At 40.1% G+C, this 27,131-nt stretch overlaps 1 protein-coding gene across 5 annotated transcripts in view; it reads left to right on the top strand.

Annotated features, from left to right (window-relative positions):
• The window catches only part of rtn1a (reticulon 1a), a 246,483-nt gene that overhangs the window by 184,420 nt on the left and 34,932 nt on the right, over nt 1–27,131 (top strand). The window contains exon 1 of one of the 5 annotated variants that reach the window (XM_060829323.1): nt 1,965–2,109. The exons of 3 other annotated variants lie outside the window; for them this stretch is intronic. In XM_060829323.1, coding sequence (XP_060685306.1) covers nt 2,049–2,109 — 61 coding nt within the window. In that variant the 5' untranslated portion in view covers nt 1,965–2,048. Of the gene's footprint in view, nt 1–1,964; nt 2,110–4,976; nt 5,065–27,131 lie in introns of those variants that run through there. One more of the 5 variants, XM_060829324.1, reaches the window with a different exon arrangement.

Below are 27,131 nucleotides of genomic sequence, written 5' to 3'. Positions count from 1 at the left end.
CCCCCCCAGCCAGCCTTACTAGTTTAATTCCTCCCAAGCAGCTCCAGCAAATTTCCCTGCCAGTGCATTAGTCCCCTTCCAATTTAGGTACAATCTGTCCTTCTTGTACAGGTTACTTCTACTGCAAAAGAGATTCCAATGATCCCGCAGTTTATAACCTGTGCTGCAGTTGTAACCTGTTGGAGCTGAATAGCACCCATTACTGTTTCCAAACCCGGGTCTCCAAAAGTTCAGTTTGTAATCCCCACTTGGAATGTTGGCCCTGTCCTAGATGTCTCTTTCACTACGCACATCATCATCTTTCCATTCAGCATATACACAACTACCTCAGATTTTCTCATTGAATTCAATATCTGACATTGTCTCACATTTAATTGCATCTTCAAATTGTAAGTCCTACACCATAATTTATGTATATCTTCCTGAACTTATTTACAGAAATTCCTTAGCATTCACCAAGGCACTTACATTGTCAGGAAATTTCAAAATTATGCTGCTAATGGTCAAGTCAGCATCAGCAGTATAAATATCAAGAACTATATTAGATTCAGTATTGATCCCAAAGGTACAGCTCTTCGAACACTTGCCTGACGAGAGGGATGCAATGTGCATTTTGGTGCATATGTTTTTATAGTCGAGACCTGTGCTGAATATCTCCACTGAATGGAACATTACATGAGTGAAAAAAACAGATCTGTAATGTAAATGATGGTACCAGTTTGATATTATTTTAATCAATCTGTTCAGATATGTAATGCCTCACCTCTGGGGCAGATAGGACTTGAATCTGGACCTTTTGGCCTTGAAATAGGGACACTACGTCTATGCCATTTGACCCCATTGGTACCAGTTTTATGATTACATATTGAATTTTATAATTTACCTCGCCCTGATTGGAAATGGTTGTTCTGCTCTATTAGAATCACAATTTCATACTGCTATTGGATCAATTAGAATAGGCATTTATTAAAGCATTGCACAGTTAAAAGATGCTATTTTCTTATGTAGATCACAGCATTTTGTTTCTGTTTATCGATTCTCCTTAATGTGAGTAATGATTTTCATTTTTCCTGATAGTCAAGTGAATCAACACACTTTCCCTGCATTTTGGTTGCTTCCGTTTCCATGGATACCAGTCTAAGGCATAAAAAAATTGCTCTACCCATTTTCTAACATACATTATGCCTGCTATTTATACGCTGAAAAACAGAACCAATTCTATCTGTAACATATCTGTGTAATGTGTTTGTAAAATATTATATTGACATAAGTCAATTATAATATTTTTTATATTTGGTTTGAAGTAAACACATTATTTAGTGGATTTTTAAATAAAGGCTGCAAAATACTGCTGCAAGTTTATTTCAAAAGTAATTGCTATTCAATATAGTCATATTAAAAAGTATTTAGTTGTACATTTGGTCAATAAAGAGTTTAAACTAAGCAAAGTGTAGATATATTGTGTTTACAAGGGGCTAACATTTTCAGATTTTGTCTTGTGGCTGTGTGCCTTGGCTGCTGACTTACAAATTAATTTCATGTTAAAAGTCATTGAATTCATATTTTACGATGCAGTGCATGTGGTACAGGTGGTCAATATCAACAATGATGACAATAGTTTGGGAAACTGAGCAGTTAAACTTTGTAATTTAGTGATAGCCAATAAAATATTTTTTGTTCTGTATACAGAAACCAATAGCCTTAAATAATAATGCATAATATCGGTTTATTTTTTAATTACTCATGGTGTTCTGCCATCAGATTTGATTAATCACTTGAATAGCTTACCCTAAGTCTTGGTGAGGCAGCTGCTTTTAATTTGAAAAGAGATTTGCATTTTGTTTCAAAGGAAGAGCATTCCCTAGGGCAATTGTATCGCAGTGCTGATTTGCTGCAGTGAAGACTGCAGCGTTTACATATTGCCCTCCCCTATCCCTGTTCTGCTTACACCAGTCTCCTGCCAGTACGCACTTCACCCTATAAATGCATTGGAATGCCTAACTAAAAAATCTGGTGGTAGAAATAGCCGAGATTTTTGATGTCCCAAGATGCAGACCAGTGCAGATTCAGCGAAGATGGAATGCCTGTGGAGTTGCTGGAAGAACCATGGTACTTAATTGTCTTACATGTTTTGAAAGAACTGGATCAGGGAGGGTGGTTTCTGTATTAAGATGCATCTAAATATGCTTTGTTCACCTGTGGGCCTTTCACTTGCTGCTTATTGCAGCAAAGCTGTGGTTTGTTGTGCAATGTGCTACTGTTGGTAGGTGTGGCGCAGATTATGTTTTCAAAAAACATTTTGTTGAAAGAAAGCATGAATAATATTTTGTATTGCTGTGTTCTTGATTGCATTACTATCCTCGCAGGGAGATTTGTTTGGAATTTCATATGTCCATAATAGTTAGGTATTAATGTCAAAGCAAAATAAATTGCATTATGATTATATTAGAATTAATGCTTGTTATTTGTCTTTGGAATCGTCCGTCTCATTTTGAGCAGTATAGCTGTAGAGAATTACTTTACAATTGGACACACCCATGGAGGAAAGCTGTGTTTTTCTCCTCAGCCTGCCTTCTGTAAACAGACAAAATCGCCCTTTCATCCTTGGTTGTAATCAGAATTAACAGCAGATTTATATACACTCTTTTTTGTTACCTCATTTTTTTTGTCAGATATTTGTATGTTGAGGATTCTGTTTGAAGTAAGTAAAGGAAATCTCTTGTTATGGTGGATACTGTGTCACTGTTCATAGTAAAATAACAGATACAGGGATGGGTGAAAGCATCCTTTTGTACAAATGTTTCAAAAGCATCTAGATCAGCACTGGGTGTGGCCATCTGACTCCGCTGCAGCGAACATAGGACTTTTTCAGCCATTTTTTTTTCCCTTTCAGCATCATTCTGAATTCTGTCTAGACATTTTAGAAGCTGAGGTGGCCACTGATGAAGAAAGCTAATTGTGTACAAAAAGGAATTCCTTTCTGAAGCACTATAATGGGGATAATACTGTTTGTTCACCATATCCTAATTGAATAAATTTTATTGACAAGTTTGTGATTTTGCATTCTAAAGCCTTCGAGCATGTTCCATTTATAACCACCTGATATGATCACACTTTTTAAACACATGATAGATCTGTGGGCTTTTGTTCCATTGATGTATGATCCAGAGATGTCAAATATAGCTTTTTTTGCATTAATGAATGGAAACAAATTAATGATTCTTCAATTTTGCAATATTAGAATGGTTTATTGTCATGAATCAATCTGACCACAGCAGATTATTTCATAAAAAGATTCCAATCTCTAATGGTAAATATATTTTAACCAGTTGTTTTCAACTGACTGTGATTAATAATCTATTCTAATACATATAGTATTTCTCCTGTGTTCTGAAATTGTTGCGCCTTTGCATGCAATAAGTATCCTCATTTTGTTCAATAAAATGTTATTTATAAACAATCCTGGGAGTATCTTGCGAAAACACAAAAGTTAAATTCATTAAATGTGCAGATTTCAACATAGATCTTACTACCTTATCTGATTAAGTGAGAAAATCTGTCAAGTCATCAGCTTAGCAATTTGCACTGCCAGGTATTCTGTTGAAAGAATATTTGTTGAATGAAGGTGCAGTATAATTCTTAACAGGCTGGAGAAATATTGATGTCATATCACATTTTAGAAACATGGCTACTGCTAGTTCTATATATAAAAAAGAATGGTCTTTAATATTAACCATGTGCCTAATTCTGCGCATGCTCTTCAGGAAGCATGTCAATGCCTTGAAGTGAAGAATAACCACAATGGTACCAGGGATGCAGAATTTTAGTTATAGAAAAACTAGGATTGCTCTCCTTGGAGCAAACAGGCTGGGAGGAGAATTAATAGTCATACTCAATTATGAAGAGTTTTGATGGAATGAGTGTGGAGAAACTTTCTACTGTAGGAGGACTAGCAACCAAGAGGATAGAGAACTTAATTTAGCAGATAAAAGGATTATGAGCAAGAGTAGATGCATGGGATGAATTGGATAGTTTGTAATGCTGGCACAGATACTATGGGCCAAATGGCCTCCTGTGCTATAAGGCACTATGATATACTTTGATATGGACACAAAGTTTAAAGTGTCACATTAATCATCATTAGTCTGAGAAAATGTTATGGATTGATCAAGGATAGCTGCTATTTTATCGAATGTAAAGATGAATATCTTGATATCTATTGGCTGATGTGCAAGACAAAAATGTGTTTGTTTGCTACTTGCACCTCTTCTGCCAAGCAGAAATAAAGCCCAATGATTTTTATATTCCTTTTAAATCAAAGCACCAGTAACTCAATAGACAAGTACCACTAGTTTAAAGAGGAGTTGAGGACATTTAGATCTGCAATAGTATAGTGTGCTTCCATGAGAAAATAAGTTTGATATATACATCTAGCTAGCACCAGAAATGATTACATTGAGATATGTGAATGATGGCAATACTTGATCCATGTCAGGAATCGAGAATGTATTGAATGTATTGAATGAAAACATAAGTGTTATCAAAGTGGCATTGCACAAAACCCTATAATAATAGCAAATGAATATGCAAGTTATAATAACAACACAATATTTAATTGTAAAACATTAGCCACAGTAGCCTGGACAAAGAAGGTTTAAAATTTAGTTCTCTCCTGCTGGCTGATATAAGTTACATTATTGAGTACTTTATGGATGTTTGGGGGTGGGGTCAGTGGGATATGTTGCTGTTGGTCATTATTTTTAAGGAAGCACAATGTTGTCAATATTTTTCTTGCTGCTGGTAAGGAGCTGAATATTAAGTATATTTTGAGTATATAAACCTCAGCAACCTAATATTGTGGCAATGTGGTGTGTAATATTGTGGGAGTGGTGCATTGAGTGTATTATGGTAATATGGTAGTAAATTGTAATTTGACAAGGGCTGGCTTTCTCATTAGTCAACCAAAGTCTGTATTCACTGTTTCATACCCCAGCAGGAAGTAGAAAGCCTGACTCTTTGTTTAGGGCTCCATTCAGCTGTATGATTCTACAATGGCAGCATTTGGTTAGTAATACTTACTGCTTCACTTATTTAGGAAAGAAAATGAAATATTGAATTGTCTGTTTCTTTGTTTCTGTATTTGACACGTTAAAGTGTTGTGGAGAATCTGAATGTATTACGGTGTAGTGCAAGTGACTGTAAATGGTTGCTGTCTTGGGTGCTGGAATCACAGTAGACTTTTTTTTGTCTCTAACTTAAGAAAACAAATCCTGAATGTGCATGAAGTAGACAGCATAATTAATTCTTGATGTGGCAAGAGAGTACTTTTAAAAAGTTTGATTCATATCTTATTTTCAGTGAGGGAAAGTATTAATTTAATAATAGGAAGGGCTTCACATCTTGACCTTGGGTAAAGAAACACAATACCCTTGCGTTGTAATTTGATGCAAAGAAGACAGCTGAACCAGGGCTTAGCATGCAAGAAACCTATCACATCTTCAAATGTGACTGGTTCACATTACTAATTTTAGAATGTGGATCAGTGGGATAGGCCGAGGTCCTTCTAAGATTCTGCTTTATGCACTAATCTCTAAAGAAGAGCTGTAATTCAGATGTAATGCAATATATTGTATTCTGGGATTAACATCTTTTTCTTTTCAAATTACATTCTTTTAACATTGTTTCTTTTGCTTTCTTTGGGGCTAACTTTTAATGCTTTGAACCCATGGATCATGAAAAAATTTGTTTGGAAAATTATCAGAAGCCAGATGCTGGCATCTTTAAAATGACATGTAAAGGCTACATAAGAGTGAAACAGATAAACATGCCTCCTTCCTTATAAGATATGGGCCTGGTATCTCCAGTGACCACAGATTAAGCTCTAGAACCTGCTCCATAAGAAGTTGTAGGTGTCACTGTCACTGTCTCCTGACATTCTTCCACCAATGTTGCTGTAGCAGCATTGTAACGTCTTTCAAGCTATTTCCCCTTTGCTCCTCTTCCAAACACTGCTCCCCAGTCTTCATTCTCTTCATTTAGTGTGTAGCTTTTATTCTTTATTACTTGTGCAAACTTGACTTGGAAGATATAAGAAGGGATGAGTTGCAAAATGTTGTTAATAGCTTGTAAGTTGCTATTTAAAAGAAAATTCATCCCTGTGCACTCTTAATCCCACTTTGCTTCATGATATTAAAGCTGAAGTATCCACTGAAAAATAACTTAGTTTTATGTAGAAGTAGGAACAAAAAACAGCTGTTCTTGAATCTCCCTTATCTAATATTTCATTCATACTATAACTGTAACAATTCAAAATGTCTGCTATCAGCACAATCTTAAGGACAGCCTATCGACAATGAATGCCAATCCTGTTGGAAACACCCATGTCTCAAAAATGAATGAACTAAGTAAACTGAGTCAGGTTTGATAACATGCAAAAATGGGCTCAGTTATTGTGATCTTAGCTCATTGATTGCGGTCCAGGCCTAACTGCATGCTGTCTACTTACTTGCATAGTTTCAGTGCCCAGCCAGCATTAAGCTAGTTGTTGTTGGTTGGACACTGAAGTGTAAGGATCCAGAAGGCTTAATGCTGAGGAATGCCTTAAACAGTGCCCAATATAAGGATGTTGTATGCATTCAGTGGGAGAGCAGCTCAGGATTTCAAAGAAGTAAGACCTACCATCTGGTTCTTGCACTGAAACATTGTTACACAAGCTAATAAGTCAGTGTACATAATTACTATCATTAGAATAAACTGCTTTCTGTTTAGGATAAGAACCTCTTGTTAGATTAGCATATAGTTTTCCTATACCATACTAGGCCAAGCAGGTCTTTCAGGAAAGATGGTCATGGCAGTAGATCCAGCAAATAGTTCATGTGACATGATGAGCGGTGTCAAGGATTCAGCTTCAACACAGAGGGCCAGTACCGTGAATGATTCGAATTACTTAATAACAGGTACTGAGTCACGCAGGAAGTACTTCTGACCTAAGAAAATTTGAGAAAGATGCAAAATTACACAGACCACAAGGTTTTCAGATACTGCTCCAGAAGCCTTGGTGGAGGAAGTGGGAAGGAGATGAGAGATCCTGAACCTTAGGAGGTCAATGTGCCCTCCAGACGCACAGCCTGAAGACAAAAGGAATATACATTGAGGTCATTACCATGCACCAAGGAGCTGGACGCAGGAGTGAAGAAAGTTTAATTACCTCACTTAATCCATAAAAAAAATTGTGTGCATCTGTGAAGAGAAAGCAGAGTTAAAGTGTTGAGTCCAGTGACCCTTCTTCAGAACTCACATCCTCCTTCCACCAATCGCTAAATCCTTTCTGCTTTACAAACTGCCGATGGTGTAAGCATGCATCTTTTATCTACACAATCTCACCCTGATGCCTTTCTTCTTCCAAAATGGAAGAACAGAATGGCCTAACAGTGAGAATATAGTAAGAAGACAGTAAGATGAAACTGTATAGTCAGTCAGTTTCAAACTTGCAGTTACTAATTCAGATACTGACTATGTGTAAGGCAGAGGATAGAACAGAGGTAGAATTTACACATGGTGAGACATGGGCACAAAGGCAGTACAGGTGCCAGCTCACCAAAAAGTGAGGTCATACATGTCATGCTGCAGTTTTCATGCAGGACAGCCTATACAGTAACACTGTTATACACATTAAACTATTTGTTATGTCACAAAACCTGCTGAAAGCCTTGAACTAGTGTCAAGGAAAATAGCGAAATCTGGCATCAGCTTATCACAGGGTTTGCACAGAAATTGGAACCCTCTTTTCTATTGTAGAAGTTTTGGTCAGTTGCACTCAGAATTTAGAACCTATTGTGATACAGCATCTGAAGGCCAGTGCATTAGATTCCAATGTAGCATAAACAGTACGTCATACAAAATGAATGCTATTGTGGAAGCGCAGACTGGTACCTTGCAAGTTTAGGTTCCTGTTTTACAATCTCAGATTGCATTCATCATGGCTGTGCATTAGTGTTCAAAGGATTTGCATAGTGCCTCAGCAATCCAATAATCTGTCCCCAACATATTGTGGGTTGCTAAAGCATATCCCCTTGGCAGCAACAGTGATTTAATGGATCACAAATCTGCTGTTCTCTCTCAGGAAGACCATACTTGTCGTCACACCCTTGCCATTGTGCCCATGCGCCTCCTGTTTTCCACCAGCCAGAGTTAGCTGCTGCTGTCCGTGCTAAGATTATATAGTTCAGAGCCAGTTTTCAAAATCCAGGGGTGCTTGAGATTATCCAATACGACTGCTGGCAGTCTTCTGCACTGAAGCTCAACTGCCTTGCTGCATTCACTCGAGTAACATTGCAAAGGAGTGCTGGAACAGACAAAGACCTGCAGAATGTGGACGCTAAGGAAATAGACAAGGTGTGATTGGTTAACTTCTTTTGTACAACATGGCATGATTTTATTTGTAAATTTAATTTTGAACTTTTATTTTGTGGTGGTTTTTACTTTTTGCACAGTAGCCTAGAAGACAATATAACAGAACAAAATATTACAGAAAGTGGAAATCCAAAAAGGAAAGAAAATGCTGGAAGTATTCAGCAAGTTACATTGTGTCTGTAGGGAGAAAAACAGAATTAACTGTCAGAATTTTACCAGCCCACTGCTGGCAAGCTGAGGGGTACAAAAGTTGGCAAAATGGCTCAAGGAAGTGTTGGGATCATGCTCATGGCTTTTTGCCATTATGCCTTGATGCAAGTGGTGGGATATCTGACAGATGTGGTGCTGTGAGGGAGCCCACTGAGCCACTAAAGTAGCCAATTAAGGTCTTCAACCCTACACAGCATGCATTTTGCCTGTTCGGGCCCACTAAAGTGTGCAGAGGTCATCCTGTGAAACTTGGAGCCTCATGCTTCCCACATTGATTCCTCCTACAACCCCCCACACCCCACCTCATCAGCCACAGATGGGGAGTCCTTCTGTTTGTGTGCTCAACAGCACAGAGTGGGGCCAAGACAACAGTATCACCCACTTTTGACAGATCCTGCCTTTATTGACAAAGCCTGTGTACCTTGCCCAAGTGAACACCCAATATCGAGCTGAAAATGTGTTGCTAGAAAAGCGCAGTAGATCAGGCAGCATCCAAGGAACAGGAAATTCGACATTTCGGGCATAAGCCCTTCATCAGGAATGAGGAAAGTGTGTCCAGCAGGAGCCTGCTGGACACACTTTCCTCATTCCTGATGAAGGGCTTATGCCCAAAACGTCGAATTTCCTGTTCCTTGGATGCTGCCTGACCTGCGCTTTTCTAGCAACATATTTTCGGCTCTGATCTCCAGCATCTGTAGACCTCACTTTCTCCTCGAAGATGAACACCCAATATCACTTACCCATCTTGAAGATAGCCTTGTCTCCTTGCAGCTGCAGCCTTAGCATTGGACCTGACTAGCAGTGGTAAGTCCTACCACCTGATTGGATCAGCAGCATTTGGTGGTGAGGAGCTTCCCTTAGTAGGGACAGGAGCCATTTAATTTGTCAAAGCTCATTATACATTCCTGGGTCCCACATATTGCAAAAGCACTGACTTAATTCAGCCCCAGCAGTGAGACTTCAACCTGTAACAATGCAACATTTCGATTTGATGAGCTTTCGTCAGAACAGAAACACTGAGAGGAACCTTGTTGAGGCAATAGAGCTTTCTCATCTGCTAGATAGACAGCCAAAGAAAAACCACATTGCCTCTGACGCAGAAGTCCAGGTGAATCACATGACAATCATGCAATGGTGAAGACATCTTAGGCCTTTCCCAAGAATCAAGATGATTGGGGTCCAAAATCACTCTCAGCAAGAGCTGCTAGCCAATCAGCTCTTTCTTTCGATAATGTCATGGAGGAAACTATGGCTGCTGCCAGAAAGGCACTCCCCGGAGCCCCTGGGTAGTGGAAGAACCAGTATTATGTAATTTGCTGGGAAAGGCTTTCTCAGATTTGGGATATAGGCAGAGAAGGTAGGAGGGGGTTCAGAAGCAAGGATAGAATGTTTGCTTCCAGCAGGGTTTCCCTTGTCCTGTGCCCAGTTCTTTGATCAGGTCACTGATTGCCTTTGAAGGGCACTCATCACCAAGGTGACAAGGTGGGTGCTCAGATTAAACTAGCATTTAGAGTCCTATGTAAATCATGGGGTTCTGATTTGCATCTGGAATTAAAAGTCTAACAATGACTGTTGTTTGTCTGAAAATTCCTGCTAGATCACTCATCCTTATCTCGTCTGACCTACATGCAACTTCAGACGCAGAGCAATGTGTTTTACTCTTAACTGTCCCCTTTGCAATTAGGGATGGGTAATAAGTAAATGTAACACCCACGTCCTGTGAATGAATAAGAAGGATGTGTTTTTAACATCAAATTTTGCTTCATAATACATCTATGAAATGCTTAGGATGCTTTATTATGCTAAAGGTACTATGTATCACTTGTTGTTGAAGTACCTGAATTAATTACAATCTACCCTTAGCAGCCAACTAGTCAGAATTGATATGAAGGAATATCTCCACTGTCTGTTTGATTTGATTGGATTTATTATTGTTCCATGTACCGAGAAAAGGGAAAAGTATTGTTTTGCATGCTATCCAGGCAAATAACACCTTACATAAGTACATCAGCTTAATGTAACAGAATGCAGTGTCACACCTGCAGAAAAGGTGCAAAGAAAGATCAACACTAATCTACAAGAAGTCAACTGAAAAGTCTGATGACAGCAGGGTAGAAGCCGTTCCCTGATCTGTTGGTACGTATTTTCAAACTTTTATATCTTCTGCCCGAAAGAATAGAATGGAAGAGAGTATAACAAGGGTTGGAAGGGTCTTTGGTTATGTTGGTCCATACCCTACTATGCCCTTGCATTTTAAGTACTCATCCAGATGCTTCTTAAATGTTGTACATTTACCTGCCTCTGCCACCCTGTCAGGCAGCATATTCCATATTTCTACCGCTCTCTGGGTGAAAAAAAAATTCAGATCTTCTGTAAACTACTTCTTCCTCACCAGCCCACTGGACCCTGCTCTTATAGGCTACTTCGTCTATGTCTCTCATAACTTTATATACTTCAATCAGATCTCCCCTCAGCTCCAAGGAAAACAAATCCAGCCTATCCAGTCTTTCCTCATAATAGGCTTTTCATTCCAAGCAACATCTTAGCAAATCGCCAAAATCTCCAATCCTCCAGTCATCTGGCACTTCACCTGTGGCCAGCTAAATATTAAATATATCTGCCAGGGCTCAAAAGATCTCCTCCCTTGTCTCCCAAAGCACCCTGAGATGCCATATATACTTATGTATAGGTTGAATTTTGAAGGCGGTTTTTAAAATCTGAAATTAGGGGGTCAACTTATATACAAAGTATTGTTTTCAAAGGATGAATATTTATCTACAAATAGATAAAATGGGAAATTTTCTTTCCCAGCAGTTCCCTTGTATTGGAACATGCCCTGTAATACGTTCAGACCGCGGTAAGCCACAGGTAACTGAAACTGACTCTACGGTTACGGTGGTCGCCCTGCACTGTTGTACCATTATAGTAATTCTGAAAACCTGGAGTGGAGTGTGACGGCTGGTAGACTGGAAGACCCAGAACGGAGCAGTACAGCAAGCAGACTGGAAAGCCAGACTGACTCGTAAATGTTGATTTGTAACTGTGAAGAACTAGGATCAACTTACACATGAGATCTACCTATACATGAGTATATATGGTACATCTCATCAAGGTCTGGGGATTTCATTTTGTTGCAACATATAAATTTGCATTCCTGTATCTGGGCTTTGTTACTTCAATGTTTTCTTGAAGAAACATTTCTACATTCTCATCTGTCCTTAGCCCCATTCCCCAACCTCTAATTATTCAAGAAGGTGAATTGCTCCTAAATGGTTGATGTAAAAACTTGTTGCTATGGCCCCAATATGCTCTCTCAAAGTCCTGTTTGGCTTGACATGGATGGAAAACTGGTGGTAGAAAATGGACAATGCTGCTGAACTGAGAGAAAGCGGTCTATGCATAGGATATCTGCAACATCCTTACTAGCCAACCGCCGCAGAGCCACATCTACCAAAGACCATCAGATGGCCTGCAGGCACATGTACCTGCCCCACTCTCCCCATCTGCTAATATGAAAGCTTTTACCAAATTGAAGATGTTAAGAAGGATTTCGGAGTTTACTTGCACTTTCAATTTACATCTGCAGTCTGCCGAAACAAAACATCTCTGGCCCACTTAGTATGCTGAAATCTTTGGCTCACTCCCTCACAGAGACACAACAAAATGACAGAACTTTCTGAAAGATAAGAGCTTGCCCTGAGAATGTCGCCCAATGGCTTTTGTAGCACAAGAGTGTTTGGATTTACTGTAATAGGCTGCATTTTTTAAAATGTTGCTTTATGTTGATACCCTCATTAAAAAACAAAGTTAAATTATCCTAATCATGTCCATTTTGTTCTTTCGATCAGGGTTTCTCAATTTATTTACTTCTGCGCTACCTGTCTTATAAAAATTTTGCTGGCCCCATTACAACTTCTGTACTAAAACTGTCAAAGACTATTTGTATATAAGGCTCTCTTTATAAAGCTTTTTACTAAATGGGGAAAGGCTTCGAAAATCTGAAGCACAATGGGGCAGTTTTAGGCTCCATATATAAGGAAGGATGTGCTGGCTTTGGAAATGTTCCATAGATCATTTTGAAGAATTATCCTGAGGTTGAAGGACTTGTCATTAGAGGAGTGGTTAGGGTTTTTTTGTTGTGAGAAACCTGATAAAATTTAGTTGGACTTACAATCATGTTCTTCTAGAAAGATGATAGGACCACATTAATAGTGTAGCAGTTTAATCAAGCTTAATTCCTGGTTGCATTGAATGGACAGGCTGCAGAGAAATCCTGGTGGACTCAGAACAGGAAATTTGAGATTGCAGTGGCACAGCAGGGTGTCCTGAGGGATCTGCCTCAGTCTTATAGAGTCATAGAAATGTACAGCATGGAAACAGACCCTTCGGTCCAACCCGCCCATGCCGACCAGATATCCCAACCCAATCTAGTCCCACCTGCCAGCACCCGGCCCATATCCCTCCAAACCCTTTCTATTCATTTACCCATCCAAATGCCTCTTAAATATTGCAATTGTACCAGCCTCCACCACTTCCTCTTGCATGTACCACCCTCTGCATGAAAACGTTGCTCCTTAGGTCTCTTTTATGTCTTTCCCCTCTCACCTAAATCAATGCCGTCTAGTTCTGGACTCCCTGGCCCCAGGGAAAAGACTTTGTCTATTTATCCTGTCTATGCCCCTCATAAGTTTGTAAACCTCTATAAGGTCACCCCTCAGTCTCCGACGCTCCAGGGAAAACAGCCCCAGTCTTAAAATTATCAGTAACCTATGAAAGGTTCTATGTTTCTAAAGTTAAACAACTTGAAATAGGCAAAAATGTCAGCAAAATTGCTCAACACAATTTGCCCTAAATTTTAAAATAAATTAAAAATCCTGAAGGAGTTTGTTCATCTTTAATCATTGGTTGGTTTACAACCATCAGTCATACGGGAGCACAGCGGAGAACTCATTGCAGCTAAGAAAGGAGCAAAACATCTGCATATTGCTCACAGAAATATTCAGTATTTGTTCAATTTGAATAGTTATTACATTCAAATTCAGTTTTAACAAATAACACAAGTTTATGGTGGTTTACTGGCCCAGAGATGAAGCCCAATTTTAAGGCCAGCAAGATCGTCTGGCCTTTACACTCCAAGAGTATGAGCAAACCCAAAAGACATAGGAGCAGAAATTGGGCCATTCAACCCATCGAGTCTGCTCCACCATTCAATCAGAGTTGATAAGTTTTTCAACCCCATTCTCCCGCTATCTCCCCATAACCCTTGATCCCCTTGATGCTCAAGAACCTATTTATCTCAGTCTTAAATGTACTCATCGACCTGGCCTCCACAGCCTTCTCTGCCTGAAGAAGTTTCTCCTTATTTCCATTATAAAAGGTCTTCCTTTAACTTTAAGGCTATGCCCTCGAGTCCTAATCTCTCCTATCAATGGAAATATCTTCCCAACATCCACTCTTTCAGGCCATTCAGTATTCTGTATGTTTCAATTAGATCCCCCCTCATGCTTTTGTTTGTAGCATTGAGTATAGACTCAGGGTCCTCAAACATTCCTCATCTGATAAGCTTTTCATTACTGGGACCATTCTCATGAACCTCCTTGGAATATACTCCAGGACCAGTACATCCTTCCTAAGATATGGGGCCCAAAACAGTGCACAATAGTCCAAATGTGGTCTGACCAAAGCCTTATAGAGCCTCAGACATACACCCCTGTTTTATATTCAAGTCCTCTCAAAATAAATACCATCATTGCATTGGCCTTCCTGACTACTGATTCAACCTGCAAGTTTACCTTGAGAGAATCCTGGACTCGAACTCCCAAGTCTCTTTGCACTTAAGACTTCTGAATTTTCTCCCCATTGAGAAAATAGTCCATGTCTCAATTCTTCCTACCAAATGCATGACCTCACACTTTCCCATGTTGTACTCCATCTGCCACTTCTTTGCCCAATCTCTTAACCTGTCCAAATACTTCTGCAGCCTCTCCACCTCCTCAGTGCTACCTGTCCCTCTATCTATTCTTTGTATCATCTGCAAACCTTGCCAGAATGTCCTCCATTCCTTCATCTAGATCATTAATGTATAAAGAGAAAAGTTGTCCCAACACTGAGCCTTGTGGAACACCACTTGTCACTAGCTGCCCTCTTGAGAAGGACCCTTTTATCCCACTCTCTGACTTCTGCCAGACAGCCAAGCTTCTGTCCATGCTAGCAACTTGCCTCTAACACCATAGGCCCTTATCTTACTCAGTCGCTTCCTGTGTGCCACCTTGTCAAAGGATTGATTGCCACACCTACCATTAGCTATTTCCACTCACGAAATGTATTCTTCTGTTTTTATTTCCCTCTTTTGCAGGGTCTGTACTGGTTTCTCAATATTTGGCTCTCAATTGCAGTCAGTACCTGTGTACTATTGCCAATTTCTGATATGCTGTGTACTGTCCAGCTTTGACTTTTGATATCATTGAGTAATAAATATGTGCTGAAAATGTGTTGCTGGTTAAAGCACAGCAGGTCAGGCAGCATCCAAGGAACAGGAAATTCGACGTTTCGGGCCCAACATTACTGGATTACCATTCTGCCATTAGAAAGGATTACCATTTTGCCACTGTTTGTTAGATAGTCAAGCTTTTGATACACACCCAAAAATCCTGGAATGAGGTAATTCTAATATTCGAACAGAATAATGACTGTTAGCAAATTGGAGGCAGGGCAGAACTTAGGAGTCCTCAAACTGTGGAGGAAAACAATAGTGAAACAAAAGCTTGTTGAATCCAGCAAGATCATTTCTCCAGGAAAATACAAGAAGTGAATAATATCTGAGCAAATAAACTATATGTATAAAATCAAATGTTTATTTGCAGTTTTGCGCACACTGGGTGTGATTGGGCCATTTCCCCATCAATCATTTAGGATCCTGTGATATTTGGTGTGAGGGCAGGTTTCCATAGAGAGGTTACAAAGGCTTCTTGCTGGTGGAAAATTAATGCTGCTTTGAATGCTGTACAGTCTGATAGATGCTGATCCTTTAGAGTTTGATTACCTCTCCAGCTTCACATCTTCAGAGTAATTACACCAGAATCCTCACCTGTATTTAGCAGGCATGGGATCCACTGAGCTATTATTGGCATCTGGTTAGAGTTCTCAAGTTAAGCTGTTAAATCCCCAGCCATACTTCTGAACTCTTTCTTGGACAGCTAGTGGGTGTGCCCATCCATAATCTTGGATGAGACTTTTGTGTGTAATTTACATTCATCTTCATACATACAAAATTTCATCTTCCCCTGTGGGGCAATGTTGATTTCAGCCCTAACACTGAATTCAGGAAGTCTGAGCACTACGTCCTCAGTAATAAATGTGTTACTTTGGCTCTTAACTAGGCAAGCTTTAAATAACCATTGCTAAACATATTAAAAATGTTGATATTTATACTAGGACAAATTTGCAATTCAGCAAGTTTTAAAAAAACTTCTCAAAATGATCTGGTGAGTTGCTAATTGTAGGAACCAGCAATGTGACCTTCTATATTACAGTACTTACTGCACATTTGTAGCGATGACAAAATCCTTCAGAAATCACAAGGCACATTGAAAATCATACCTACCTACATTTGTTTCCCTTGAAAATGAAAGCAGTCTAGATATCTGACATTTGTCTCATTAACAAGTTGATTTATTTTATTAAAATAAGGAATTTTTTGCTGTGTGCCATTGTTCTTATTTAAAAAGTTCTCCAACATGGGAAAGTATAGATGCTCTGGCACCAGAGGCATTTGTGAAGATCTTAATTTAAATTCAGAGTGGTTTTGTTTACCATAGCAAGTAGCCTTTATTTCCAAGAGCTTGGTTTAACAAATGTTGCTCTCTGAGACACAGGATTATTGTGAGTACCATGTATAATCTGTGCTGCACTAAAGTCCAACTGTTTTTAGGAAGTTACATTTGGTGAACTGAGAAACCCTTTTTTACACATTTTGTGCAGTGCTCTTGTGATTAACTGTCTATCCCACAGGTTAGTAGATTCCACAGACAGCAGATGGCTGCATGCATGCTTACAATGGATAATTAGGCAGTGGGGCACATTTTAATTTAGTTTTATTAGCTGAGCTCTCAGCATCCAGACAAAAATACAATTTATTAGTAATGTTTAAATACATGTTCTTTTGTTTCATATGGATTTTAACAAAGGCTAAGTTAGGTATCATCAACACATTTAATGTTGAACTTGTTTTTTTAATTGTTAAAAATGAAGTCACCAGAAAGAATGCAGCTGTCTTTTATTTATTACCATTATTGTAACAGTCCAGGCGTTACCACATCAACAACAAAGTATTTGTTAACAGGGAGCACCATAATTTTTTTTGCAGGCATGTTGTGAAAATGAACCTTGAAAAGACAAAAGGACAGTTATATAATCAAACTTTTTTAGGAAAATAGCTTGCACATATCAGGCATTCACTACGGTGATTCTATTGTTTACCTGAAATCTTACCATCGGTGTGACATTAAAATCAATCAAATAAACTGCAGCTCATTTTCATACACCCATTTATTTTACTTTTTTATCCCAACATGCCCTCAGTACTAACTGAATTATTCCTAAAATGAAGGAATTAGCTTTTCCACTGCCAGCCATTGTTTTTTTTTATGGGTGAGACAAGCAACAGTCTCTTGGAGTTCTGCCAGTGCCATTCATAAAGTTACCGAAAGATGCAAAAGAGAGCTTGAAGCAGCTCAGATTGCAATAAATATATATACCCATTTGCAACATGTACATATTGATAGGGTGAATGTTGTAAGCTTCATTTTGGTTGCAATTCCTTAGTTGACAATACTAATTAGTTTTGGATTCAGGCCTTACTGCAGAACTGAATATATAGTTTAGGCAGGATTGAGAGAGTGCGGAAAAGTAGAAAATGTAGTTGCTAAAGTAAGTCCTGTGTGCCTGTTCTACTGCAACAGGTAAACTTTCAAGATGAAATAACTCCATCTCAAAGAAGCATAAGGAGTTCTCCTGATGCTCTGGCTAACTTTATTTCTACTAACCAAAGCAAATAAGGCCAATTAATTGTTTTTTTCTGAGAAGGCGTTATGTAGGAAATAGTACCATTTTTATATTTAAAGCAGATACTGCAGTTTCAAATAACTTATTGTAATTGAAATTGTTATATGCGGTTTCTGAAATCTGTAATAATTAGCATACTTCATTTAATTTAAGTATTTTAAGAGGGACTGATGTTTAATCAGTAAGGAAATCTATAGCCATGGATAAAGGCAACAAAATGGAGTTGAGGGTTATCAGCTCAGCCATGATCTCATTGAACGGCAGAACAGACTCAATGGGCTGAAAGGCCTATTCGTTCCCCTATGTCTTGGTCTTCTAGCCTTTCATTAACATTTTTTACATTTCATTTTTGAAATAGAAATGGAAACACTGTTGTAATCTGATAATGTTTTTCTAACAAAGAGACATTTTACTTTACATAAAAGTTGTGAATGCTGTGGAATAGAAATCCTGGATCATCCTGCCTTTTTAGGGTAGCTGGTAACATAGTGGTAATGTCACTAGACTTGACATCAAGAAGCCTATGCTAATGCTTGGGGAACATGGCTTCAAATACCACGAAGGCATCTTGTGGAATTAAAATTGGTTAATAAAGTCTGAAAACTAGTCAACAAACTCTCATCAATTCTCCTATTTGTTTCACTAATGTCCTTTAGACGAGGAAATTTGCTATCCTTACTTGGACTGAACTTCTGTGATTCCAGACTCTCAGAAACTGCCTTTTGAGATAACCTTGCAAGCAATCAAGTTCAAGAGATATTAGGGATGTACAACAAATGTTAGAAATGTTTTACCAAAAATGACCCCATCCCCTGATAGAAATGGGGGGAGAAACATCAAACATATAAAATGTATAGTAAGATATAGCTAGGTTGAGTTTGAACAAGTTTAATTTATATAAAACTCTTTAAATTGACTGAGGAAGGAAATGCTGATTTCCTTCATTGTGTGTTTCTAGGTTCCACAAGCAAGACAATATGATGCTGTTAACCACCATCCTGCTCTCTCATTAAGCTAAGCATTCATCTATCCCTTAATTAATTCTGTAATTGTAAATTACAAGCGATGCCTGAAACAAAAGAGATAATCTCTGATAATTAATTTGGTAATTTTGAATCTAATGATTCCTTGTTAAGTTAAACATTTACGGGTGGCACGGTGGCACAGCAGTTAGCACTGCTGCCTCACAGCGCCAGAGACCCGGGTTCAATTCCTGCCTCAGGCGACTGACTGTGTGGAGTTTGCACGTTCTCCCCGTGTCTGCGTGGGTTTCCTCCGGGTGCAACGGTTTCCTCCCACAGTCCAAAGATGTGCGGGTCAGGTGAATTGGCCATGCTAAATTGCCCGTAGTGTTAGGTAGGAGGTAAATGTAGGGGTATGGGTGGGTTGCGCTTTGGCGGGTTGGTGTGGACTTGTTGGGCCAAAGGGCCTGTTTCCACACTGTAAGTAATCTAATCTAATTTATGTGGCAGTGATAGTTAAACAGTTTAGTTTGTGTGGATTATTTAATGTGATATAGCAGGTGACTGTTTTTCCCCTAAATAGATGATGGATTCCAAGGCTACACAGATGAAATATCTTGTCTCTTAAAGAAGATTTATGTTAAAAAAATTTTTAAATCTGAAAAATCTGCGATAAACCATTTGCTTAACACATTTGCTTCAATGTTTTGGAGGATAACTCCTGGATGCAAAATAATTTATTTGTTGAATTTTAAAGTACAATAAGAGGTCAGTTATCCCATTGTCTCTATGGAAGAGCCATCCCTGCTCTGTTCTCTCCTCAGAACCCAGTAAAATTTATCTTAAATCTAAGAATTAGTTGGTGTTGAGGATGGTATTGAAGATGTATGCTATGCCAATTATTACATGATTACTGGAATTGGAATATCAAAGACAAACCAGACAAATATATTAGTTACATTGCACAGTTTCTGAAATAACTCCACAGAAGCTGGTATCCTGTCACCAAGTCCCTCTTTATTCGCACATGGAGAGTCCTTGATGCTGAGCCAGCTCCCTCAGAGTGAATAGGATGTCTAACATTTCTGTTTTTCTTTCGATTGAACAGGATGTCTGACACTCCTGTTTTTTTTTTACTCCTTTTTTTCCTTATCCCTACACTATCCCTAACTGCGGTAGTGCTTATTTTTTCCCCACACCCATGTTGTGTGTGTGCAGGTGTGAGACACAGTGAAGGACACAAGGTGTACAAGTCTTTGTTCAGTGTCCATCACCAGGAAGAAAAGAAACATCAAGTGGCCAGTGACGAGCAGTGCCCTTCATATCAAATGACAATGCTGTGTGATCAAACAGTGAAGGGGAGGGCAGGGATTAAATCAAAAACAGTCCTGTTCTTTTTTTTTTTCTTTTTTTTCTTTTTTTTTCTCTTTTTTTTTTCTTTTTTTTTTCTTCTTAGCTGTGAGACACAGTGAGAGACATAAAGTGCACAAATCTTTATTTAATTTCCACCACCAGGAAAAGTAGGAAAACACCCGAGTGGCCTGTGACGAGCAGTGCCCTTCACATCAAAGGGCAATGCTGTGTGATCAAAACAGTGAAGGGGAGGGCAGGGACTAAATCAAAATAACAGTCCTGTTCTTATCTGTCAGCCAGGGCTCCCCAATTGGACCAGATTAACAGCCCCAATTAGAGAACTCATTAGGGAATTCTATGAGGTTCATCTGACCTTGTTACAATCACTACTTCTCTCCCCTTCTGAGTCCAAGGAACTCCTCCCTGCAGTGTTTTAACACAGGGTTTAGTTCCTCCACCTTTGCCACTGATATGGGCAGCATGTAACACATAGTAACTTGCCTCTTGGGCTTGGAGTGCCTTGGAAGAAATTCATTCTCTTCTTAAGGCAGCAAAGCTGTCAAGGTGGCAACATCTGCTGTCTCCATCTCGGATTCCGAGATATCATCAATGCTTGACAGAGAGGGAGAACCCAATGGATTCAGAAGAGTCAGAAATGTTATTGAGTAGCCAGGCATGTTTTGCTCCTGCCTGGTTTGTGGGTTTACAGCTTTCATACAGTTCACATGCTTGTTCAGGACCATTGCACCAACCCAAACTTTATATGTCACTGGACCTGATCTCATGTTGACTATGCCTCTTACCATGCAAAGCCATTCCATAGTTTCCTACACCAAACTTTGTCCCCTAAAGTAAACTGCTTCTCTTACTTAGTGGAGTCTTGTGTTCGGCATTGATGTTCCTGATGCCATTTCACAAACCCCCATATCCCAGGTCTGGGAAGATCCTATTTAACCTGTTTCAGAGTCTTCTTCCCCTTAGCAACGCTGCTGGAGCTAACCCTGTAGTTGCATGAGAAATAGTCCTTTAATCAAATAGAAACCGAGATTGTCTAGTATTTAGTGAATCTGCAGGCTATTTCTTTAAGCTTGCTTTCAAAGTTTGGACTGCACTTTCCACCAAATCATTGGTTGGTGAATAGTATGGAGCTGTCCTTATATGTCGAATGCCATTCGAATTTACAAAATACTCAAATTCCCTGCAGTAAACTGTGACCAATGTTTCAGGAAGTTCTGTCTATCGTAAAAGATACACACAGTTTTTCTATCATCATTCCCGTGTTTGATGAATGAACTCAATGCACACGCAGCCATTTTGAATGGACAGGCATAATCCCTAAGAACATTGAGCCCATGAAAGGACCTGCATAGCTGATGTGTAACTAAGTCCAGGGTTTATCTGGCCATTCCAACAAATATGAGAAGCTGTTGGCAGTAATTTTTGTCCTTGTTGGCATTCTGGGCACTGCCTCACCAACATGGTGATGTCTGCATCCAATCCCGAGAGCCAGACATACCTCCTCACCAATATCCCCATTTTGGAAACACTTGGATGAGGCTGGTAGAGTTCAGCCAGTATCTGGCGGTGACCTTAGCTCCGAACAGTCACTCTTGCTCCCCATAATACTATGTGATCTGGTTTGTCCTGGTTCAGAAAGGTTTCAATTCTGGTTGTGATGGCCCTTTTGTTTCCCCTATCACCACCAGCTGTTTCACATTTGCCATGTGAATCATTATGGACTCTTTAAGTGGTGGTACCACTGGTGGTGTATCTGATAGTGGGAGATGGTGCAGTGCCACCCACATTTGACACTTGACTTCCTGGACAGTTTTCCAACTTGTAATTATACACACTTAGTGGTAGAGCCCACCGATGAATTCGGCCTGAAGCTATGGGTGGCACTGCCTTGTCCTCTTTAAGTAGATCTAGAACTGGTGTGTGGTCCATTATTATTACAAAAAGTTGCTTGAGATCATTGTGCCAACACCTTCAAGGATGATAGCTGTTTCCTCACTTCCCTAAAAGCTATGGCTTGGCTATGCAACCATTTCCAAGCTGACCCTTTTTTAAGAGTTGATGCAAAGGTGCCAGGATGGAAGCCAGGTTATGTATGAACTTTCCATTATAATTCACCAGCCCAAGGAAAGACCGAAGCTCTTATACAGATGTGACCTATGATTGCCCTCATTTTATCTTGCAACAGCTATAACCTAGTTTTGTTAGCTCTGTGGCCCAAGTAGGTCACTCAGTATGCCTGGAATCTCCATTTTTCCTGGATTATGTCCATGTTCTCTAAGCGCTCCTTAATGGTTTTCCCTGTTATTAGTGTGTCATCTTGATAAATAGCATCCTGGGGTACACCTTGTAAAATTTTGTCATCTGCTGAAAAATTGCACAGGTTGACAATACCCCAAATGATGATCTTGTATATTGATACAAACCCTTATGGGTGTTAATTATAGCGTACTTCTGGGAATCCTCATCTCACCACAGTTGCAGGTGTGGATGGCTCGAGTCCAACTTGAGACAGCACCCCCTGCCAATTTTGTGTATGAGTCCTCTAGGTGAGGGATTGTGTATTTATCCAGTTGTGAAAAGCAGTTTACCGTATGCTTAAATTCCCCACGAAGGTGAACTGACATGTTGGGCTTCACAATCGGTATGACCAGTGCTGTCCATTCCACAAACTAGACTGGTTTGAAGATTCCGTTGCTTTCCAGCCTCCTGAATTCTGCCCCTACTTTTGCCCGTAAGCCAAAGGCACTGGATGGGCCTTGCAGTATCATGGAATTGCTTCCTGGTCAATGTGTGAGGTAGCCGTGGCTCCTTGATAGTCCCTAGACATTCCTGAGAAGCTTCTGGGTATTTAATTAGAACTTCAATCAGTCAGAAAGATTCTAATTGAGAAATATTAAACCAATCTAGGCAAATCTTTCTCAATCAATTTTGCCCCATCAATTTTGGGCTCGAGACTTTTACTATAATTAGTGGTAACTGAACTAGCTACTCCTCATAAGAGACCAGAGCCAAAGTTGTACCCTTAATCTGTAAAGGTTCTCTGGTATAGGTTCTCTGTTGGCTGAGGTCTTGTGCAAACTGAAAGGTTACAGTGCAGTGTGAATTTTGTTAAAGACTGGTTCTGTGATCTCTTAAATGGCTGCACTGGTATTGATCTCCATTAGAAGAGGTAACCATTTAACCTGATGTTTATTTTGAATGGTTCTGGTTTTGGATGTTCAAATCAAGTGTCCCATCCAGATGTAAGTAGACTTTCCAGAGTGTGCACTCTCCTGGATTCTGGCCTATGAGTTCGCTTTCACAATTTAGGTCTAGTGGGACTCTTTGCTGTCTCGAGTCCACGTACCAGGCCTGGATCCTGAATAAACTTTTAACTGTTTGTCTGAGGCTTGGCTTTGTTTTGGGGTTTTGTTGTGGGCTGACCTCGAGTTCCTCTGTTCAGGATATGTCTTGAGTCAGGCTATGCAATTGCCCTCACTCAAGTGGTGTTCCCCAAGCTCGGTTGGACTGGCAATGGTGTCCACTTCCACTGGAGTACCCTGCAACTCATATGCTCCACTTTCTGCATTTTCCAATGATAAAGCCAGTTGCAGTGCCTGTTTGAAGTCCACTTGGCCTGAGCTTTTGCATAGTTACATCATTAGTCGTACTCTTATCGCCACTGAAATAGTTCCACAGAGGCTGGTAACTTGTCACCCTTTATTCACATGTGGAGAGTCCTTGACACTGATCCAGCTCCCTCAGAGCCCAGCTGCCAGAGTGAACAGGATGTCTGACGCTCCTGTTCTTACCTGTCAGCCAGGCCTCCCTGATTGGCACAGTGAAGCTGGTCCAGTTAGGGAACTCATGTTCTACCAAGTCCACCTGGCTGATCTCGTTACAATCATTACAGGTTAGTTATAAATACATTTTTAAAGTTATGTTCACAAAGTTAAATTAAGGAAAATTTCAAATAACAGAAGCAAGTACCATAGGTTTATATTCATAGGAGCAATGACCACATTTCATTCCTTGCCCCTTCTCTTCCCCTGATGGAACAGCTGGAGTTATCAGGTTTGCTTTAATTATTGCTGCCCTGTGCTTAATCTGGGTGGCTAGGTATTTTAACTAATTTGTCCAGGGATGTTGTTATACGCGTATGGAACAGGTGAGACTTGAACCTAGGGCTCATGCCCAACAAGGACCCTAACTTGCTATTAGCATTGATTGGTTTCAACTTTAGTGTACTATGAAATTGAGAAAGGGACAGAGCTGCAAGTGAAGTCCTAAGAAGACTGGGCATCCTTTAGCTATTCTCATGGTAATTTCAGACAGATGCATTGAAATCAGACTTTCCTATCATATTTCCATAGGTGCGTTTGCTATAATTTTCTTGCAGATGCAAATACATTGCTTGTTTTCACCTATTTGTAAATGGAAATACAACATCAAGGGTTACGGAGATGGTTCTCTGTCCCTTTTCCCTTCCCATGGAATTTATGAAATGAGCATTGTCCAGTTTCTGCAGGGAGGAATATGAGGGCTACCACAGCATCAAAGTGAGTTTTCTTTCAAGATGGCGGAAAGATACACCCATATTTTTGTAATAAGAGTAACATTGAAGAAAGGTGTGTCAGACTCTTCGAGCCAACAGCGAAAACCCCTTTGTAAAGTAGTATCACCTTTAGTGGAATGGGTTTCTTTGTTATGGCTGAAAAAAATGGCATAAAGTGCAATAGGAACAAAAGACATCATCAGATGTGTATTTTATCCAGGAAATATTTGAGACTTATTACCAAATCCATTTAGGATTCTGTCCTAATTTCTGGCAACATGGACATTCCTAGATAGGATGTCTTTGAGGTGTCTGCAAGATTTGATTAAAAACTGGGTTTTGGTTAAGAAAAAGAAGGAAGCATATGTAAGGCATAGACAGGATAGATTGAGTGAATCCTTAGAAGAGTATAAAGGCAGTAGGAGTATACTTAAAAGGGAAATCAGGAGGGCAAAAAGGCGTCATGAGATAGCTTTGGCAAATAGAATTAAGGAGAATCGAAAGGGTTTTTACGAATACATTAAGGACAAAAGGGTGACTAGGGAGAGAATAGGGCCCCTCAAAGATCAGCACGGCTGCCTTTGTGTGGAGCCGCAGAATATGCGGGAGATACTAAACGAGTATTTTGCATCAGTATTTACTGTGGAAAAGGTTGTGGAAGATATAGAAAGTAGCGAAATAGATGGTGACACCTTGCAAAATGTCCACATTACAGAGGAGGAAGTGCTGGATGTCTTGAAACGCATAAAGGTGGTTAAATCCCCAGGACCTGATCAGGTGTACCCTAGAACTCAGTGGGAAGCTTGAGAAGTGATTGCTGGGCCTCTTCCTGACATAGTTGTATCATCAATAGTCACAGGTGAGGTGTTGGAAAACGGGAGATTGGCAAATGTGGTGCCACTATTTAAGAAGGGTGGTAAGGAGAAGCCAGGGAACTATAGACCAGTGAGCCTGACTTCGATGGTGGGCAAGTTATTGGAAGGAATCCTGAGGCACAGGATATACATGTATTTGGAAAGGCAAGGACTGATTTGGGATAGTCAACATGGCTTTGTGGGTGGGAAACCATGTCTCACAAACTTGATTGAGTTTTTTGAGGAATTAACAAAGAAGATTGAGGGCAGAGCAGTAGCTATGATCTATATGGACTTCAGTAAGGCTCCCCATGGGAGACTGGTTATCAAGGTTAGATCTCATGGAATACAGGGAGAACTAGCCATTTGGATACAGAACTGGCTCAAAGGTTGAAGACAGAGGGTGGTGGTGGAGGGTTGTTTTTCAGACTGGAGGCCTGTGACCAGTGGGTGCCACAAGGATTGGTGCTGGGTCCACTACTTTTTGTCATTTACATAAATTATTTGGATGCGAGCATAAGAGGTACAGTTAGGAAGTTTGCAGATGACACCAAAATTGAAGATGTGGTGGACAGTGAAGAAGGTTACCTCAGATTACAACAGGATCTTAACCAGATGGGCCAATGGGCTGAGAAGTGGCAGATGGAGTTTAATTCAGATAAATGTGAGATGCTGCATTTTGGGAAAGCAAATCTTAGCAGGACTTATACACTTAATGGGAAAGTTTGAGGGAGTGTTGCTGAACAAAGAGACCTTGGAGTGCAGATTCATAGCTCTTTGAAAATGGAGTTGCAGGTAGATAAGATAGTGAAGAAGGCGTTTGGTATGCTTTCCTTTATTGGTTAGAGTATTGAGTACAGGAGTTGGGAGGTCATGTTGCGGCTGTATAGGACATTGGTTAGGCCACTGTTGGAATATTGCATGCAATTCTGGTCTCCTTCCTATCAGAAAGATGTGAAACTTGAAAGGGTTCAGAAAAGATTTACAAGGATGCTGCCAGGGTGGGAGGATTTGAGATACAGGGAGATTGAGGGGTGACCTTTTGGAGGTTTACAAAATTATGAGGGGCATTGATAGGGTAAATAGGCAAAGTCTTTTCCCTGGGGTCAGGGAGTCCAGAAGTAGAGGGCATAGGTTTAGGGTGAGTGGAAAGATATTAAAGAGACGTAAGGGGCAACTTTTTCTCACACAGGGTGGTATGTGTATGGAATGAGCTGCCAGAGGATTAGATTAGATTACTTACAGTGTGGAAACAGGCCCTTCGGCCCTACAAGTCCACACCGACCCACCGAAGTGCAACCCACCCATACCCTACATTTACCCCTTACCTAACACTACGGGCAATTTAGCAAGACCAATTCACCTGACCCGCACATCTTTGGACTGTGGGAGGAAACCGGAGCACCCGGAGGAAACCCACGCAGACACGGGGAGAACGTGCAAACTCCACACAGTCGGTCGCCTGAGTCGGGAATTGAACCCGGGTCTCAGGCGCTGTGAGGCAGCAGTGCTAACCACTGTGCCACCGTGCCGCCCATGGATGTGGTGGAGGCTAGTACAATTGCAACATTTTAAAAGGCATTTCGATGGGTACATGAATAGGAAGGGTTTGGAGGGATATGGGCCAGGTGCTGGCCGGTGGGACTAGGTTCGGTTGGGATAACTGGTTGGCATGGATGGGTTGGACCGAAGGGTCTGTTTCCAGGCTGTACATCTCTGTGACTC

The sequence above is a fragment of the Hemiscyllium ocellatum genome, chromosome 8 (assembly GCF_020745735.1).
Source record: "Hemiscyllium ocellatum isolate sHemOce1 chromosome 8, sHemOce1.pat.X.cur, whole genome shotgun sequence".
Taxonomy (NCBI): Eukaryota; Metazoa; Chordata; class Chondrichthyes; order Orectolobiformes; family Hemiscylliidae; genus Hemiscyllium; species Hemiscyllium ocellatum.
Note: the sequence above shows the minus strand (reverse complement) of the source record. Positions and strands in the feature narration are given on the sequence as shown.